At 39.4% G+C, this 20201-nt stretch overlaps 1 protein-coding gene across 3 annotated transcripts in view; it reads left to right on the forward strand.

Annotated features, from left to right (window-relative positions):
* XRN1 (5'-3' exoribonuclease 1) overlaps positions 1-20201 on the forward strand; it is a 441443-nt gene that overhangs the window by 194385 nt on the left and 226857 nt on the right. For all 3 annotated transcript variants that reach the window (XM_053710017.1, XM_053710018.1, XM_053710019.1), the window contains exon 21: positions 15000-15162. In XM_053710017.1, the coding sequence (XP_053565992.1) occupies positions 15000-15162 (163 nt within the window). The remainder of the gene's footprint in view (positions 1-14999; positions 15163-20201) is intronic.

Consider the following 20201-nt stretch of genomic DNA (forward strand, 5'->3'; position numbering starts at 1 on the left):
AATCCTCCTCCTAAGAAGGAGCGTCTGTTACATAACTTGAGAAAGGGCGGAGTCCCGAAACGCGCGTCGGAGTGTAAGGCTGCTCACTGAACCGCTTGTCGATACAAGGACTTTGATGCAAAAAGATTACAGAAAAGAGCCGTGGTTTCATAAAGACACAAGACCGAATCAAGTGTTTGTTCTCCCGTCCGCATGAGTGGATAAAAGTCGGGGGCATCTCCATTTATTCAAAAGGATGTGAAATCGCAAGTATTATAAAGCTAATTAACATGCATGTTCTAACTGGCCAGCTTCTATACTAATACAGACGCAATACAGATGATTGGTGATACACTTGCTGATTTAACACACGGCTTCTACCACATTAGAGACGCTTTAATTCATTAACACTCTAATACTGGGAAGGGTCAGAAACTTTATGCATATGTTACAACATGAACTGTTAGAATAGTTAAGTACCGATACCCGGGCTGAATACTACCCAACCGCAAGTGTGGTTTAAAGAGGGGAACTTGGAAAGAGCCTTGGAGTATATTGAGTGTTAACATATAGTTGAATACATATGCTGGATGAACTAACGGCTTTCTGTCTTGTCCTGCACTAACCCATAAATGTGCTTATACTCATCATAAAAAGGTGTATGCTGAATAAGGGAATAATTACAGAGCTCAAAATGTTATTCAAATCTCATGTATAAGAAGATACATTTGTAATCGAAAAGAATCTCCTTACAGCAACCATATCTGAAAAATTGCATCAAAGATTTTAAATTCAAAACAACTGTGAAAGTTTTGCATGTCTAAGGGACTGTTCACTTTTTCATCTATATGAACTTTCTAAGACATTAATAGCGGTTTTCTGAGAGCCTTGGTTGATTCTTCCAGGGACGCCTGGGTTGAATCTAATTATTTTATGAATGAAAGTAGTTTGCATGTGTGGATGGACTGAAAGTTGTGGATTCATATTATAGTATTGTAATTAGATACTTTGTAATAAATTGCATTTACACTTTTGCTAAATTGAGGTGTGCTGAGTTCCCTTTTTTTTGGTTATTTGTAGATGGTAAAATTGGAGGTTTTACTAAACTCTTGCACCCTAAAAATATATATACAATTTTTTATTTTATTTTTTCTGACAGTGGATAGAATGCTTTAGTGGTGCTGTGATTAACGATTTATTAAATAACTTGGACGTGGTTCGTGCCTTGAAGTTTTACTTACAAGCAACTAAGGATTTCCGTCAAACATCTTCTTTATTTGTTGTTTATTCTGGAAAGCGTAGGGGTCAAAGAGCTACGGCTACCTCTTTCTTTTTGGCTGAAAAGCATCATCCGTTTGGCTAACGAGACTGCTGGACAGCAGCCTCCTGAAAAAATTACAGCTCATTCTACTAGAGCGGTGGCTTCCACATGGGCTTTTAAAAACGATGCTTCTGTTGAACAGATTTGTAATGTTGCGACTTGGTCCTCCCTTCATACTTTTTCCAAATTTTACAAATTTGATACTTTTGCTTCTGAGGCTATTTTTGGGAGAAAAGTTCTTCAAGCAGTGGTGCCTTCTGTTTAGGTATCTGTCTTGTCCCTCCCGTTCATCCGTGTCCTGTAGCTTTGGTATTGTATCCCACAAGTAAGGATGAATCCGTGGACTCGTCGTATCTAGTAGAAGAAAAGGAAATTTATGCTTACCTGATAAATTGATTTCTTCTATGATACGACGAGTCCACGGCCCTCCCTGTCAATTTAAGACAGATTGTATTTTTGTGTTTAAAACTTCAGTCACCTCTGCACCTTTTTTAGTTTCTCCTCTTTCTTCCTATACCTTCGGTCGAATAACTGGGGGGTGGAGTCAAGGGAGGAGCTATATAGACAGCTCTGCTGTGGTGCTCTTTGCCACTTCCTGTTAGCAGGAGGATAATATCCCACAAGTAAGGATGAATCCGTGGACTCGTCGTATCGTAGAAGAAATCAATTTATCAGGTAAGCATAAATTTCCTTTTTGCTCCAGTGTGGGGCCTTAAGATTTGGTTTGTGGATCTGGTTCAGATGTCCTTGTGTCTTCCATGGAACTTTCCTCTAAGAAACGATTTTCTGACAAGATTATTGATACCTTGATTCAGACTAGGAAACCTGTTACTAGACAAATTTATCATAAGGTCTGGAAAACCTTTTTTTGCGTGGTGCTCTCACAAAGGTTATCGCGTATTCCTTCAGGAAGATTTAGATAAAGGTTTGTCAGCTAGTTCAGTAAAAGGTCAGATTTTGGCTCTTTTTTTGTTTCACAAGAAAATTGCTAAAATTCCTGATCAGAATGAAATGTTGTTTGTCCAGTTTTTCCTCCTTTGAATCTTAATCTGGTTTTGAGGGTTCTTCAGACTTCTCCTTTTGAGATTATGCATGGTTTAGACCTTCAGCTTTTATCCTGGAAGGTAATTTTTCTCCTAGCTATTTCTTTGGCTTGAAGGGTTTTTGAGCTTTCAGCTTTGTCATGCAAATCTCCTTTTCTGATATTTCGCCAGGACAAGATTGTTCTTCACTCGAGCTGTTCTTCGTAAGGTAGTGTCTACAGATACCGTCAGTCAGGAAATTATAGTTCTGCCATTTTGTCCAGCTGTTAAGAACCCTGAGGAGCATCTTTGCACAATTTGGATGCTGTGAGAGCTGTCAAATATTATGTTGAAGATTTCAAACTTTCTTCTTCCATTTCTGTTCATTTTTCTGGGTTTGCCAAAGGTCAGAAAGCTACGGTTGTTACTTTAGCAGCTTGGCTTAATGTTTTAAATCACAAACCTTGTTTGGTCATGGGAAATCTCCCCCTGGGTGCATTACTGCTCGTTACACTAGAACAGTGGCTTCTTCTTGTGCCTTTTGTAATTAGGCTTGTATTGATCAGATTTGTAAGGCAGCTACTTGGTCTTCTTTACATACTTTTTTGAGGTTTTATCACTTTGATGTGTATGCTTCATTTAAGGCTGCTTTTGACAGGAAAGCTCTGCAGGACTTAATGCCTGATTAGTAACACATTCTGCCTAACTGTCCCCCCCCATATTTCACAATGGTTTTGTGGACTAAGCACTGCTTAGGTATTGATTCCCACATGTGATGAACCGTGGACTCTCACCAAATCTGATGCTTACCTGATAAATTCACTGCCTTTTCTTTTTGTTCAGGTGGTGGCAGTACTTTGTTTTATACTTCTTTGCCCTGTTTTATCTTGCCTGCTTTTCTTTTTTCCTGATCTGCTTGGCTATATCTATGACTGAGGATCATAGGAAGCCTCCTCCCACGATTTTTATTGGATTTCAGGTTAAACTGTGGTTATTAGTGTTTAAAGATTAAAATATTTCTATTACAAAGTTTTATAAAAGTGGCAGATAAAACCTTTTGCTGCTTGTACTTCTGAATTTAGCACTACAGAAGGGAGCTCTGGAAAATTACAAAAGTTATTCAGTGACTTGGGCCTAGTTTCCATTTATGTGGTAAATTGTGTTATGTATGACAAGGTTTACAGGATTGGTTTATTAGTCATATTATTTGCAGCTTCTGTATTATATGACTCACTTGCAGCTTTCCTGTGTAATTTTAATGTTATGTTTCCAAGATTTTAAAATATACAGCAGTTTAATCTTAACAATTGCATCAATTTATTTTAAAACTTGGTGCAATGTTATTGCACACGCATGCCCTGTCTTGCATGCTTAGTAGGCTCCAACTCAGAGCAGCTGGTTCACCCTCTGGTTAGAGTCTAGGGGGAGGGCAGTAGGGTATCTGATCGGTTGTACCACAACTGGACACCAGCAGACAAGCCAGGTAAATAAGCACCTAGGAAGGTGCAAAACTCCTGTGCACCAACATTTGAAAACTTTGCTGGCACCTGTTACATCTAAGTGTTGCTGATTATATATTAAATATATATATTAAATATATTAAGTTAGAATATAACCATAATATATTTTGGCATAAAATGTCAGTATATATGAAATTTAACTTGAGGCAAAACAATCAATCCTTGTTATGTGATACAATACTAATACCAGAGTATAGACTAACAAGGGCCTCTATGCATAAAAGTCAGTTTAGAACTGTTGATCCGACTGAATGTCAGTGGGCGAGGCTGTTGTTCAATGGTCGATGAATAGGGCTGCACTCTCCTCACATATAGATGTCAGAATATCTGGAAATATGAGAACAAGAGAGGCGCCTGTGTGTACCAATAATAAAATTAAGTAATCACAATCAATGGTTCCTAATCAGGGTACTCACATTTTTGAAGAGCACTCAGACAGTGCTATTAGACATGGGCTGGATATTTTACAGCAACCTAGCTCACTGGTCAGCCAGAATACAGCAACGAGATGGCATCAAATCTACAGAAGACAGACAAGGCGCCTGTGTGTACCAGTAATGTAACCAGGTGGGGTGTATATATCCCTAGTCAGGGTACTCTCATTTGTGAAGAGCACTCAGACAGTGCTATTAGAAGCAGACTGGATATTTGGCAGCGACCCAGCTCACTGGACAAATAGACAACAGGAACACTGGACCACAGGAGCCCTGGGACACTCAAATCACAATATCTAAGTGCTATGAGATGCAAAAAATGGTGCTGCGGTAGGTTAAGCCTATGACTCTGCAAGGGGAGTAAAGGATAATTGGTAGGCAAGTAAGGCAAGGTCCCATGAAATGATGAAACAGCGTTTTGAGGCGCTGAGAAACGCGTTGCATTTTGTAAGGAGGGTTGCTAGCACTCCCTACCTTTTCTTTCATGTAATTAGCAAGAGTCCATGAGCTAGTGACGTATGGGATATACATTCCTACCAGGAGGGGCAAAGTTTCCCAAACCTTAAAATGCCCATAAATACACCCCTCATCACACCCACAATTCAGTTTTACAAACTTTGGTGAAGTAAGTTTGTGCTAGATTCTACGTTGATATGCGCTCCGCAGCAGGTTGGGGCCCGGTTTTCCTCTCAGCGTGCAGTGAATGTCAGAGGGATGTGAGGAGAGTATTGCCTATTTGAATTCAATGATCTCCTTCTACGGGGTCTATTTCATAGGTTCTCTGTTATCGGTCGTGGAGATTCATCTCTTACCTCCCTTTTCAGATCGACGATATACTCTTATATATATACCATTACCTCTGCTGATTTTCGTTTCAGTACTGGTTTGGCTTTCTACAAACATGTAGATGAGTGTCCTGGGGTAAGTAAGTCTTATTTTCTGTGACACTCTAAAGCTATGGTTGGGCACTTTTTTTATAAAGTTCTAAATATATGTATTCAAACATTTATTTGCCTTGACTCAGGATGTTCAACATTCCTTTTTTTCAGACAGTCAGTTTCATATTTGGGATAATGCATTTGAATCAATCATTTTTTCTTACCTTAAAAAAATTTGACTTTTTTCCCTGTGGGCTGTTAGGCTCGCGGGGGCTGAAAATGCTTCATTTTATTGCGTCATTCTTGGCGCAGACTTTTTTGGCGCAAAAAATCTTTCTGTTTCCGGCGTCATACGTGTCGCCGGAAGTTGCGTCATTTTTTTGACGTTCTTTTGCGCCAAAAATGTCGGCGTTCCGGATGTGGCGTCATTTTTGGCGCCAAAAGCATTTAGGCGCCAAATAATGTGGGCGTCTTATTTGGCGCTAAAAAAATATGGGCGTCGCTTTTGTCTCCACATTATTTAAGTCTCATTTTATATTGCTTCTGGTTGCTAGAAGCTTGTTCTATGGCTTTTTTTTCTCATTTCTGAAACTGTCATTTAAGGAATTTGATCAATTTTGCTTTATATGTTGTTTTTTCTATTACATATTGCAAGATGTTCCACGTTGCAACTGAGTCAGAAGATACTTCAGGAAAATCACTGCCCGGTGCTGGAGCTACCAAGCTAAGTGTATCTGCTATAAATTTTTGGTATCTGTTTCTCCAGCTGTTGTTTGTATTGCATGTCATGACAAACTTATTAATGCAGATAAAATTTCCTTTAGTACTGTTACATTACCTGTTGCTGTTCCGTCAACATCTAATTTTCAGAGTGTTCCTGATAAACATAAGAGATTTTATTTTTTAAATCTATTAAGAAGGCTATGTCTGTTATTTCTCCTTCTAGTTTACATAAAAGTCTTTTAAAACTTCTCTTTTTTCAGATGAATTTTTAAATGAACATCATCATTCTGATACTGATAAATGGTTCTTTATTTAAAGAAGTATTAATTGCATTAGAAATAGAGGATTCTGGTCCTCTTGATACTAAATCTAAACGTTTAAATAAGGTTTTTAAATCTCCTGTAGTTATTCCAGAAGTGTTTTATCTCCCTGATGCTATTTCTGAAGTAATTTCCAGGGAATGGAATAATTTGGGTAATTCTTTTACTCCTTCTAAACGTTTAAGCAATTATATCCTGTGCCATCTGACAGATTAGAGTTTTTTGGGACAAAATCCCTAAGGTTATGGGGCTGTCTCTACTCCTACTAAATGTACTACTATTCCTACGGCAGATAGTACTTCATTTAAGGATTCTTTAGATAGGAAAATTGAATCCTTTCTAAGAAAAGCTTACTTATGTTCAGGTAATCTTCTTAGACCTGCTATATTTTTAGCGGATGTTGCTGCAGCTTCAACTTTTTGGTTAGGAGCTTTAGCGCAACAAGTAACAGATCATAATTTTATAGCATTATTATTATTCTATAACATGCTAATAATTTTATTGGTGATACCATCTTTTGATATCATTAGAGTTGATGTCAGGTATATGTCTCTAGCTATTTTAGCTAGAAAAGCTTTATGGTTTAAACTTGGAATGCTGATATGTCTTCTAAGTCAACTTTGCTTTCCCTTTCTTTCCAGGGTAATTAATTATTATCTCAACTGTTTCTGGAAGGAAGGGAACTTTTTTACCAAAGGATAAAAAATCTAAGGTAAATTTAGGTCTAATAATCATTTTCGTTCCTTTCCTCACAACAAGGAACGAAAGCCTGATCTTTCTTCCTCAGGAGCGGTATCAGTTTGGAAACTATTTCCAGTTTGGAATATATCCAAGCCTTATAGAAACCTATAGCCAGCTCCTAGGTACCCATGAAGGTGCGGCCCTTATTCCAGCTCAGCTGGTATGGGGCAGATTACGTTTTCTTCAAAGAAATTTGGATCAATTCCGTTCTCAATTTCTGGTTTCAGAACATTGTTTCAGAAAGGTACAGAATTGGCTTCAAGTTAAGGCCTCCTGCTAAGAGATTTTTTTTCTTTCCCGTGTCCCAGTTAACACAGCAAAGGCTCAGCATTTCTGAAATGTGTTTCAGATCTAGAGTTGGCTGGAGTAATTATGCCAGTTCCAGTTCTGGAACAGGGGCTGGGGTTTTATTTTATCTCTTCATTGTACCAAAGAAGGTCAATTCCTTCAGACCAGTTCCGGATCTATCAATATTGAATCATTATGTAAGGATACCAACATTCAAGATGGTTACTGTAGGACTATCCTGCCTTTTGTTTAGCAAGGGCATTATATGTCTACTATAGATTTACAGGATGTGTATCCGCATATTCCGATTCATCCAGATCACTTTTAGTGTCTGAGATTCTCTTTTTAGACAAGCATTACCAGTTTTGTGGCTCTACCGTTTGGCCTAGCCTCAGTTCCAAGAATTTTTTTCAAAGGTTCTCGGTGCCCTTCTTTCTGTAATCAGAGAACAGGGTTTTGGTATTTCCTTATTTGGACGATATCTTGGTACTTGCTCAGTCTTCTTATTTTCGAAGAATCTCATACGAATCGACTTGTGTTGTTTCTTCAAGTTCATGGTTGGAGGATCAATTTACCAATCAGTTAATTGATTCCTCAGACAAGGGTAACCTTTTTAGGTTTCTAGATAGATTCAGTGTCTATGACTTTGTCCTTGTCAGACAAGAGAAGTTTAACATTGATATCAGCTTGTCAAAACCTTCAGTCACAATCATTCCCTTTGGTAGCCTTATGCATGGAAATTTTAGGTCTTAGGACTGCCGCATCAGATGCGATCTCCTTTGCTCGTTTTTCACATGCGACCTCTTCAGCTCTGTATGCTGAACCAATGGTGCAGGGATTACTCAAAGATATCTCAATTAATATCTTTAAACCGATTATACGACACTCTCTGACATGGTGGACAGATCACCATCGTTTAGTTCAGGGGGCTTCTTTGTTCTTCCGACCTGGACTATAATCTCAACAGATGCAAGTCTTACAGGTTGGGGTATCTGACGGCACAAAGGGTTTGGGAATCTCAGGAGGTGAGATTTCCGATCAATATTTTGGAACTCCGTGCAATTTTCAGAGCTCTTCAGTCTTGGCCTCTTCTGAAGAGAGAGTTGTTCATTTGTTTTCAGACAGACAATGTCACAACTGTGGCATACATCAATCATCAAGGAGGGACTCACAGTCCGCTGGCTATGAAAGAAGTATCTCGAATTTTGGTTTGGGCGGAATCCAGCTCCTGTCTAATCTCTGCGGTTCATATCCCAGGTATGGACAATTGGATTATCTCAGTCGCCAAACGTTGCACCTGGGCGAATGGTCTCTTCACCCAGAGGTATTTCCTCAGATTTTTCAAATGTGGGAACTCCCAGAAATAGATCTGATGGCTTCTCATCTAAACAAGAAACTTCCCTGGTATCTGTCCGGATCCCGGGATCCTCGGGCGGAGGCAGTGGATGCATTATCTCTTTCTTACAAGTGTCATCCTGCCTATATCTTTCCGCCTCTAGTTCTTCTTCCAAGGGTATTCTCCAATATTCTAAAGGAATGTTCGTTTGTCCTGCTGGTAGCTCCAGCATGGCCTCACAGGTTTTTGTATGCGGATCTTGTCCGGATGGCCTCTTGCCAGCTGTGGACTCTTCCGTTAAGACCAGTCTTTCTGTCTCAAGGTTCTTTTTTCCATCAGGATCTCAAAACCTTAATTTTAAGGTATGGACTTTGAACGCTTGATTCTTGGTCAAAGAGGTTTCTCTGACTCTATGATTGATACTATGTGACAGGCTCGTAAATCTGTATCTAGAGAGATATATTATAGAGTCTGGAAGACTTATATTTCTTAGTGTCTTTCTCATCTTTTTTCTTGGCATTCTTTTTTGAATACAGAGAATTTTACAGTTTCTTCAGGATGGTTTAGATAAAGGTTTGTCCGCAAGTTCCTTGAAAGACAAATCTCTGTTCTTTATGTTCTTTTCACAGAAGGATTACTAATCTTCCTGATATTCATTGTTTTGTACAACCTTTGGTTCGTATAAAACCTGTCATTCAGTCAATTTCTCCTCCTTGGAGTTTGAATTTGGTTCTGGGGGCTCTTCAAGCTCCTCCTTTTGAACCCATGCATTCTTTGGTCGTTATATTACTTTCTTGGATTCAAGCTCCTCCTTTTGAACCCATGCATTCTTTGGTCGTTATATTACTTTCTTGGAAAGTTTTGTTTCTTTGGCCATCTCTTCTGCCAGAAGAGTCTCCGAATTATCTACTCTTTTTTGTGACTCTCCTTTTCTGATTTTGCATCAGGATAAGGCGGTGCTGCGAACTTCTTTTGAATTTTTTTACCTAAGGTTGTGAATTCTAACAACATTAGTAGAGAAATTGTGGTTCCTTCATTATGTCCTAATCCTATGAATTCTAAGGAGAAATCATTGCATTCTTTGGATGCTGTTAGAGCTTTGTAATATTATGTTGAAGCTACTAAGTCTTTCCGAAAGACTTCTAGTCTATTTATCATCTTTTCCGGTTCTAGAAAAGGCCAGAAAGCTTCTGCCATTTCTTTGGTATTTTGGTTGAAATCTTTATTTCATCATGTCTATGTTGAGTCGGGTAACACTCCGCCTCAAAGGATTACAGCTCATTCTACTAGGTCAGTTTATACTTCCTGGGCGTTTAGGAATGAAGCTTCGGTTGATCAGATTTGCAAAGCAGCAACTTGATCCTCTTTGCATACTTTTACTAAATTCTACCATTTTGATGTGTTTTCTTCTTCTGAAGCAGTTTTTGGTAGAAACGTACTTCAGGCAGTGGTTTCAGTTTGAATCTTCTGCTTATGTTTTTTCATTAAAAATTTTATTCTGGGTGTGGATTATTTTCAGCAGGAATTGGCTGTCTTTATTTTATCCCTCCCTCTCTAGTGACTCTTGCGTGGAAAGATCCACATCTTGGGTAATCATTATCCCATACGTCACTAGCTCATGGACTCTTGCTAATTACATGAAAGAAAACATAATTTATGTAAGAACTTACCTGATAAATTCATTTCTTTCATATTAGCAAGAGTCCATGAGGCCCGCCCTTTTTTGTGGTGGTTTTGATTTTTTTGTATAAAGCACAATTATTCCAATTCCTTATTTTATATGCTTTCGCACTTTTTTCTTATCACCCCACTTCTTGGCTATTCGTTAAACTGAATTGTGGGTGTGGTGAGGGGTGTATTTATAGGCATTTTAAGGTTTGGGAAACTTTGCCCCTCCTGGTAGGAATGTATATCCCATACGTCACTAGCTCATGGACTCTTGCTAATATGAAAGAAATGAATTTATCAGGTAAGTTCTTACATAAATTATGTTTTTTGGTTCCTTTGTTTTTATATTTATATTTTAATCCCTTTTTAAATAATTTTACTTGGCATTGGGACCTTGCCTTACTTGCCTACCAATCATCCTTTACTCCCCTTAGGGAGTCATAGTCTTCACCTACCGCAACACCATTTTTTGCATCTCATAGCACTTATGTATTGTGATTCAAGTGTCCCAGGGCTCCCGTGGTCCAGTGTTCCTGTTGTCTATTTGTCCAGTGAGATGGGTCGCTGCCAAATATCCAGTCTGCTTCTAATAGCACTGTCTGAGTGCTCTTCACAAATGTGAGTACCTTGACTAGGGATATATACACTGACCCCACCTGGTTACACTACTGGTACACACAGGCGCCCTGTCTGTCTTCTGTCTTCTTTAGATTTGATGCCATCTCGTTGCTGTATTCTGGCTGACCAGTGAGCTGGGTTGCTGTAAAATATCCAGCCATGTCTAATAGCACTGTCTGAGTGCTCTTCACAAATGTGAGTACCCTGATTAGGAACCATCGATTGTCATTACTTCATTTTATTATTGGTACACACAGGCGCCTCTCTTGTTCTTATCATATTTCCTTTTAAAAGATAATGCAGTATTTCATGAAGCCCTTGACTGCCAGAAATGATTGCAGTAAAGATAAATTCCTTCATCTGAGCTTGACATTTTTTTTAAGTCTGTATTTGCTGCTGATTATTAATAGCAAGCCATCGCCTAGATTTAGAGTTTTGTCGGTAAAGACCCGCGTAGCTAACGCTGCTTTTTTTCCTAGCGCACCCTTAAGACAACGCTGGTATTTAGAGTTGTCTGAGTGGCTGCATTAGGCTCAGAAAAGGGAGCTTTGAGCATAATTTAGCTCCACTTCAACCCTCAATACCAGCGTTGCTTACGGTAGCGGTAAGCTGGAAAAACGTGCTTGTGCACGATTTCCCCATAGGAAACAATGGGGCTGAGCTGGCCGGAAAAAACCTAACACCTGCAAAAAAGCAGCGTTCAGCTCCTAGCGCAGCCCCATTGTTTCCTAAGGGGAAACACTTTCTAAGTCTACACCTAACACCCTAACATGAACCCCGAGTCTAAACACCCCTAACCTTACACTTATTAACCCCTAATCTGATGCCCCCGCTATTGCTGACACCTGCATTATATTATTAACCCCTAAACTTCTGCCCCTAACATCGCCGACACCTATATTATATTTATTACCCCCTAATCTGCCCCCCACGTCGCCGCTACCTTACCTACACTTATTAACCCCTAATCTGCCGACCGGACCTCGCCGCCACTATAATAAATATATTAACCCCTAATCTGCCCTCCCTAACATCGCCGCCACCTACCTACAATTATTAACCCCTAATCTCCCGCCCGCAACGTCGCCGCTACTATAATAAAATTATTAACCCCTAAACCTAACCCTAACACCCCCCTAAGTTTAATATCATTTTATTTTATTATTTAATTAAACGAAATAATATTCCTATAATTAAATAAATTATTCCTATTTAAAACTAAATACTTACCTATCAAATAAACCCTAATATAGCTACAATATAACTAATAGTTACATTGCAGCTATTTTAGGATTTATATTTATTTTACAGGCAACTTTGTATTTATTTTAACTAGGTACAATAGCTATTAAATAGTTAATAACTATTTTATAGCTACCTAGTTAAAATAAGTACAAAATTACCTGTAAAATAAATCCTAACCTAAGTTACAAATACACCTAACACTACACTATCATTAAATTAATTAAATAAATAAACTACAATTAGCTAAACTAAAGTACAATTAAATAAACTAATATATAATACAAAAAAACAAAACACTAAATTACAAAAAATAAAAAAATATTACAAGAAGTATAAACTAATTACACCTAATCTAAGCCCCCTAATAAAATAAAACAGCCCCCCAAAATAAAAAAATGCCCTACCCTATTCTAAATTACAAAAGTAATCAGCTCTTTTACCAGCCCTTAAAAGGGCTTTTTGTGGGGCATTGCCCCAAAGTAATCAGCTCTTTTACCTGTTAAAAAAAATACAACCCCCCCAACATTAAAACCCACCACCCACATACCCCTACTCTAACCCACCCAAACCCCCCTTAAAAAAAAACCTATCGCTAACCCCCTGAAGATTTCCCAACCTTGAATCGTCTTCACCCAACCGGGTCGAAATCTTCATCCAAGGTGCGCAGAGAAGGTCCTTCAGTAGAAGTCTTCATCCAGGCGGCGTCTTCAATCTTCATCCATCCGGAGCGGAGCTATCTTCAAAGGAGTCGACGTGGAGCCATCCTCTTCAACCGACGACTTCCTGACGAATGAAGGTTCGTTTAAGGGACGTCATCCAATATGGCGTCCCTTCAATTCCGATTGGCTGATAGGATTCTATCAGCCAATCAGAATTAAGGTAGGTAAAATCTGATTGGCTGATGCAATCAGCCAATCAGATTGAAGTTCAATCCTATTGGCTGATCCAATCTGCCAATCGTATTGAGCTCGCATTCTATTGGCTGATTGGAACAGCCAATAGAATGCAAGCTCAATACGATTGGCTTAAAGGAACCTTCATTCGTCGGGAAGTCGTCGGTTGAAGAGGATGGCTCCGCGTCGGCTCCTTTGAAGATGGCTCCGCTCCACTCCGGATGGATGAAGATTGAAGATGCTGCCTGGATGAAGACTTCTACCGGATGAAGGACCTTCTCTGCGCACCTTGGATGAAGATTTCGGCCCGGTTGGGTGAAGACGACTCAAGGTAGGGAGATCTTCAGGGGGTTAGCGATAGGTTTTTTTTAAGGGGGGTTTGGGTGGGTTAGAGTAGGGGTATGTTGGTGGTGGGTTTTTATGTTGGGGGGGGGTATTGTATTGCTTTTTTTTTTTTTTACAGGTAAAAGAGCTGATTACTTTGGGGCAATGCCCCGCAAAAAGCCCTGAAAAGAGCTGAATACTTTTGTAATTTTGAATAGGGTAGGGCATTTTTTTATTTTGGGGGGCTTTTTTATTTTATTAGGGGGCTTAGATTAGGTGTAATTAGTTTAAACTTCTTGTAATATTTTTTTATTTTTTGTAATTTAGTGTTTTTTTTGTATTATAGATTAGGTTATTTAATTGTATTTTAGTTTAGCTAATTGTAGTTTATTTGTTTAATTAATTTAATGATAGTGTAGTGTTAGGTGTATTTGTAACTTAGGTTAGGATTTATTTTACAGGTAATTTTGTAATTATTTTAACTAGGTAGCTATTAAATAGTTATTAACTATTTAATAGCTATTGCACCTAGTTAAAATAAATACAAAGTTGCCTGTAAAATAAATATAAATCCTAAAATAGCTGCAATGTAACTATTAGTTATATTGTAGCTATATTAGGGTTTATTTGATAGGTAAGTATTTAGTTTTAAATACGAATAATTTATTTAATTATAGGAATATTATTTCGTTTAATTTAAATTATATTTAACTTAGGGGGGTGTTAGGGTTAGAGTTAGGTTTAGGGGTTAATAACTTTATTATAGTAGCGGCGACGTTGCGGGCGGGAGATTAGGGGTTAATAATTGTAGGTAGGTGGCGGCGATGTAAGGGGGGGCAGATTAGGGGTTAATACAATTTATTATAGTGTTTGCGAGGCGGGAGTGCAGCGGTTTAGGGGTTAATACATTTATTATAGTGGCGGCGAGGTCCGGTTGGCAGATTAGTGGTTAATAAGTGTAGTTAAGTAGCGGTGACGTGGGGGGGGGGGCAGATTAGGGGGTAATAAATATAATATAGGTGTCGGCGGTGTTAGGGACAGCAGATTAGGGGTTCATAGCTATAATGTAGGTGGCGGCGGTGTCCGGTCGGCAGATTAGGGGTTAAAATTTTTTATTAGAGGGTTGGCAATGTGGGGGGGCTCGGTTTAGGGGTACATAGGTAGTTTATGGGTGTTTGTGTACTTTATAGCACAGTAGTTAGGAGCTTTATATTCCGGCGTTAGCCCATAAAGCTCTTAACTACTGACTTTTTTTTGCAGCTGGAGTCTTGTCGTTAGAGGCTCTACCGCTCAGTTCTTCCAAGACTCCAAATACCAGCGTTAGGCAAATCCCATAGAAAAGATAGGATACGCAATTGACGTAAGGGGATTTGCGGTAGCCTGGAGTCGCGGAAAGGAAGTGAGCGGTAGACCCTTTCCTGGCTGACTCTAAATACCAGCGGGTGGCCAAAAGCAGCGTTAGGACCCCTTTACGCTGCTTTTGACGGCTAACGCTAAACACTAAATCTAGCCGCATATCTTTGTTTATAAATGTATTTTTTATCATTTAAAAATGCTTTTATATTATTGCTATCATAAGTTTTCCTTATTTTTGCCTCTGATTTAATTTATTAGTTTATTATTGTGTTTATTTTCAGCAGTTCATACATTTTGTGTTATTTTGTTTTAACCCGCTTTTATTTTTTAAAGCTACCAAAGAAGAAAGGGCATAATTATAAGTGAGACTTCAGTAGTGTTGTATGGTCAGCTGATGACTGGAAGACGTTATCAGATAACGCAAAATGGAGAAGTTCACCTTGAGAAACAGTGGTCCAAGCAAATTCTTCCCTTTGTGTACCAAACTATTGTTAAGGTGAGAGCCAGTGAAACCCAGAAAGGTTGTTTATAAAGTAGTCTTAAGTGAAGTTTTATATACAGTATCTCCCAAAAGTGAGTACACCCCTCACCTTTTTGTAAATATTTTATTATTATATCTTTTTCTCCAACATAGGTGTGTCCGGTCCACGGCGTCATCCTTACTTGTGGGATATTCTCTTCCCCAACAGGAAATGGCAAAGAGCCCAGCAAAGCTGGTCACATGATCCCTCCTAGGCTCCGCCTACCCCAGTCATTCTCTTTGCCGTTGTACAGGCAACATCTCCACGGAGATGGCTTAGAGTTTTTTAGTGTTTAACTGTTATTAATACTCTTGTTCAGGCCTGAAAGCCTGTAACCAGAAAAATTACCACATAATTTGGTATATCTGTTGGTGTGAATCTGCAGGATTCCCTTGGGACAAGGTTAAGATTCCTAAGAGTCTATCCTTCCTTCGAGAAGGATTGGAAAAAGGATTATCTGCAAGTTCCTTGATGGGACAGATTTCTGCCTTGTTTGTGTTACTTCACAAAAAGCTGGCAGCTGTGCCAGATGTTCTAGCCTTTGTTCAGGCTCTGGTTAGAATCAAGCCTGTTTACAAAATTTTGACTCCTCCTTGGAGTCTCAACCTAGTTCTTTCAGTTCTTCAGGGGGTTCCGTTTGAACCCTTACATTCCGTTGATATTAAGTTATTATCTTGGAAAGTTTTGTTTTTGGTTGCAATTTCTTCTGCTAGAAGAGTTTCAGAATTATCTGCTCTGCAGTGTTCTTCTCCTTATCTGGTGTTCCATGCAGATAAGGTGGTTTTGCGTACTAAACCTGGTTTTCTTCCAAAAGTTGTTTCTAACAAAAACATTAACCAGGAGATAGTTGTGCCTTCTTTGTGTCCTAATCCAGTTTCAAAGAAGGAACGTTTGTTGCACAACTTGGATGTAGTTCGTGCTCTCAAATTTTACTTAGCAGCTACTAAGGATTTCAGACAAACTTTGTCTTTGTTTGTTGTTTATTCTGGTAAACGGAGAGGTCAAAAAGCAACTTCTACCTCTCTCTCCTTCTGGATTAAAAGCATTATCCGATTGGCTTATGAGACTGCCGGACGGCAGCCTCCTGAAAGAATCACAGCTCACTCCACTAGGGCTGTGGCTTCCACATGGGCCTTCAAGAACGAGGCTTCTGTTGATCAGATATGTAAGGCAGCGACTTGGTCTTCACTGCACACTTTTTCTAAATTTTACAAATTTGATACTTTTGCTTCTTCTGAGGCTATTTTTGGGAGAAAGGTTTTGCAAGCCGTGGTGCCTTCCATTTAGGTGACCTGATTTGCTCCCTCCCTTCATCCGTGTCCTAAAGCTTTGGTATTGGTTCCCACAAGTAAGGATGACGCCGTGGACCGGACACACCTATGTTGGAGAAAACAGAATTTATGTTTACCTGATAAATTACTTTCTCCAACGGTGTGTCCGGTCCACGGCCCGCCCTGGTTTTTTTTTTTAATCAGGTCTGATAATTTATTTTCTTTAACTACAGTCACCACGGTAACATATGGTTTCTCCTATGCAAATTTTCCTCCTTAACGTCGGTCGAATGACTGGGGTAGGCGGAGCCTAGGAGGGATCATGTGACCAGCTTTGCTGGGCTCTTTGCCATTTCCTGTTGGGGAAGAGAATATCCCACAAGTAAGGATGACGCCGTGGACCGGACACACCGTTGGAGAAAGTAATTTATCAGGTAAACATAAATTCTGTTTTTTTTTAACACTGAAGAAATTACACTTTGCTACGATGTAAAGTAGTAAATGTACAGCCTGTATACCTGTATAAATTTGCTGTCCCCTCAAAATAACTCAACACACAGCCATTAATGTCTAAACCGTTGGCAACAAAAGTGAGTACACCCCAAAGTGGAAATGTCCAAATTGGGCCCAATTAGCCAATCTCCCTCCCCGGTGTCATGTGACTTGTTAGTGTTGCAAGGTCTCAGGTGTGAATGGGGAGCATATGTGGTAATTTTGGTGTTATCACTTTCTCACACTCTCTCATACTGGTCACTGGAAGTTCAACATTGCACCTCATGGCAAAGAACTCTCTGAGGATCTGAAAAAAAAAGAATTGTTGCTCTACATATAGATGGCCTAGGCTATAAGAAGATTGCCAAGACCCTGAAACTGAGCTGCAGCATGGTGGGCAAGACTATACAGCGGTTTCACAGGACAGGTTCCACTCAGAACAGGCCTCGCCATGGTCAACCAAAGAAGTTGAGTGCACGTGCTCAGCGTCATATCAAGAGGTTGTCTTTCGGAAATAGACGTATGAGTGCTGCCAGCATTGCTGCAGAGGTTAAAGGGGTGGGGGGGTCAGCCTGTCAGTGCTCAGACCATACACCGCACACTGCATCAAATTGGTCTGCATGGCTGTTGTCTCAGAAGGAAGCCTCTTCTAAAGATGATGCACAAGAAAGCCTGCAAACAGTTTGCTGAAGACAAGCAGACTATGGACATGGATTACTGGAACCATGTTCTGTGATCCGATGAGACCAAGATAAACTTATTTGGTTCAGATGGTGTCAAGCGTGTGTGACTGCAACCAGGTGAGAAGTACAAAGACAAGTCTTGCCTACAGTCAAGTATGGTGGTGGGAGTGTCATGGTCTGGGCCTGCATGAGTGCTGCCGGCACTGGGGAGCTTCAGTTCATTGAGGGAACCATGAATGCCAACATGTACTGTGACATACTGAAGCAAAGCATGATCCCCTCCCTTCGGAAACTGGGCCTCAGGGCAGTATTTCGACATAACGACCCCCAATACACCTCCATGACGACCACTGCCTTGCTAAAGAAGCTGAGGGTAAAGGTGATGGACTGGCCAAGCATGTCTCCAGACCTAAACCCTATTGAGCATCTGTGGGGCATCCTCAAACGGAAGGCGGGGAAGCGCAAGGTCTCTAAGATACACCCGCTCCGTGATGTCGTCATGGAGGAGTGAAAGAGGACTCCAGTGTCAACCTGTGAAGCTCTGGTGAACTCCATGCCCAAGAGGGTTAAGGCAGTGCTTGAAAATAATGGTGGCCACACAAAATATTGACACTTTGGGCCCAATTTGAAAATTTCCTCTTAGGGGTGTACTCACTTTTGTTGCCAACGGTTTAGACTTTAATGGCTGTGTGTTGAATTATTTTAAGGGGACAGCACATTTACACTGTTATACAGGCTGTACACTCATTACTCTACATTGTAGCAAAGTGTAATTTTTTCAGTGTTGAAAATATATAATAAAACATCTTAAAAAATGTGAGCGGTGTGTACTCACTTTTGTGAGTTACTGTATATATATATATATATATATATATATATATATATATATATATATATATATATATATATGTGTGTGTGTATATATGTACATATATATATATACAGTTGTGCTCATATGTTTACATAACCTGGCAGAATTTATGATTTCTTGGCCGTTTTTCAGAGAATATGAATGATAACACAAAAACTTTTCTTTCACTCTTGGTTAGTGTTTGGCTGAAGCCATTTATTATCAGTCAACTGTGTTTACTCTTTTTAAATCATAATGACAACAGAAACTACCCAAATGACCCTGATCAAAAGTTTACATACCCTGGTGATTTTGGCCTGATAACATGCACACAAGTTGACACAAAGGGGTTTTAATGGCTATTAATGGTAAGTGCTGCCAGTGCTGCACTGACGTTTCTGGATTCTGAGTCATGGGGAAAGCAAAAGAATTGTCAAAGGATCTGCGGGAAAAGGTAGTTGAACTGTATAAAACAGGAAAGGGATATAAAAAGATATCCAAGGAATTCAGAATGCAAATCATCAGTGTTCAAACTCTAATCAAGAAGTGGAAAATGAGGGGTTCTGTTTGATAACATACTGCATTCATCTTGCCATCAATTCTGACCAAATTTCCTGTGCCTTTTGTAGCTCACACATCCCCAAAACATCAGCGATCCACCTCCGTGTTTCACAGTAGAAATGGTGTATCTTTCATCATGTGCCTTGTTGACTCCTCTCCAAATGTAGCGTTTATGGTTGTGGCCAAAAAGCTCAATTTTGGTCTCATCACTCCAAATGACTTTGTGCCAGAAGGTTTGAGGCTTGTCTCTGTGCTATTTGGTGTATTGTAAGCAGGATACTTTGTGGCATTTGCATAGTAATGGCTTTCTTCTGGCTATTCACCATGCAGCCCATCTTTCTTCAAGTGCCTCCTTATTGTGCATCTTGAAACAGTCACATGTTTTCAGAGAGTCCTGTATTTAAACCTGAAGTTATTTGTGGGTTTGTCTTTGCATCCCGAACAATTTTCCTGGCTGAAATTTTAGTTGATCTACCTGACTGTGGTTTGGTTTCAACAGAACCCCTCATTTTCCACTTCTTGATTAGAGTTTGAACACTGCTGATTTGCATTCTCAATTCCTTGGATATCTTTTTATATCCCTTTACTGTTTTATACAGTTCAACTACCTTTTCCCGCAGATCCTTTGACAATTATTTTACTTTCCCCATGACTCAAATTCCAGAATCATCAGTGCAGCACTGGATGAAAGATGCAAGGGTCTGTCAGGAGTCCAGAAATTCATTGACCCTTTTATACACACACACTAATTACAAGAAAACAGATCACAGGTGAGGATGGTTACCTTTAATAGCCATTCAAACCCCTTTGTGTCAACTTTTTTGAAAAGTATTTTTTTATTGAGGTTAAAGGAAAATGTAACATACAATAGTCCATCTGCACAGGATAAATGCATAATACAATGTCACATTAAAAGTTTACAATGGTAGATATTAATCGTCCTATCCAAAAGTTAATATTCACTGATAATAGAAAGATAATTATAGCAATGAAAAAAAAAAGGAAAAAAAACCTGTGCAAAGGTGTAAAAGACCTCTTTTTCTCCAACATAGGTGTGTCCGGTCCACGGCGTCATCCTTACTTGTAGGATATTCTCTTCCCCAACAGGAAATGGCAAAGAGCCCAGCAAAGCTGGTCACATGATCCCTCCTAGGCTC

Source organism: Bombina bombina, chromosome 4 (genome assembly GCF_027579735.1).
Source record: "Bombina bombina isolate aBomBom1 chromosome 4, aBomBom1.pri, whole genome shotgun sequence".
Classification (NCBI taxonomy): Eukaryota; Metazoa; Chordata; class Amphibia; order Anura; family Bombinatoridae; genus Bombina; species Bombina bombina.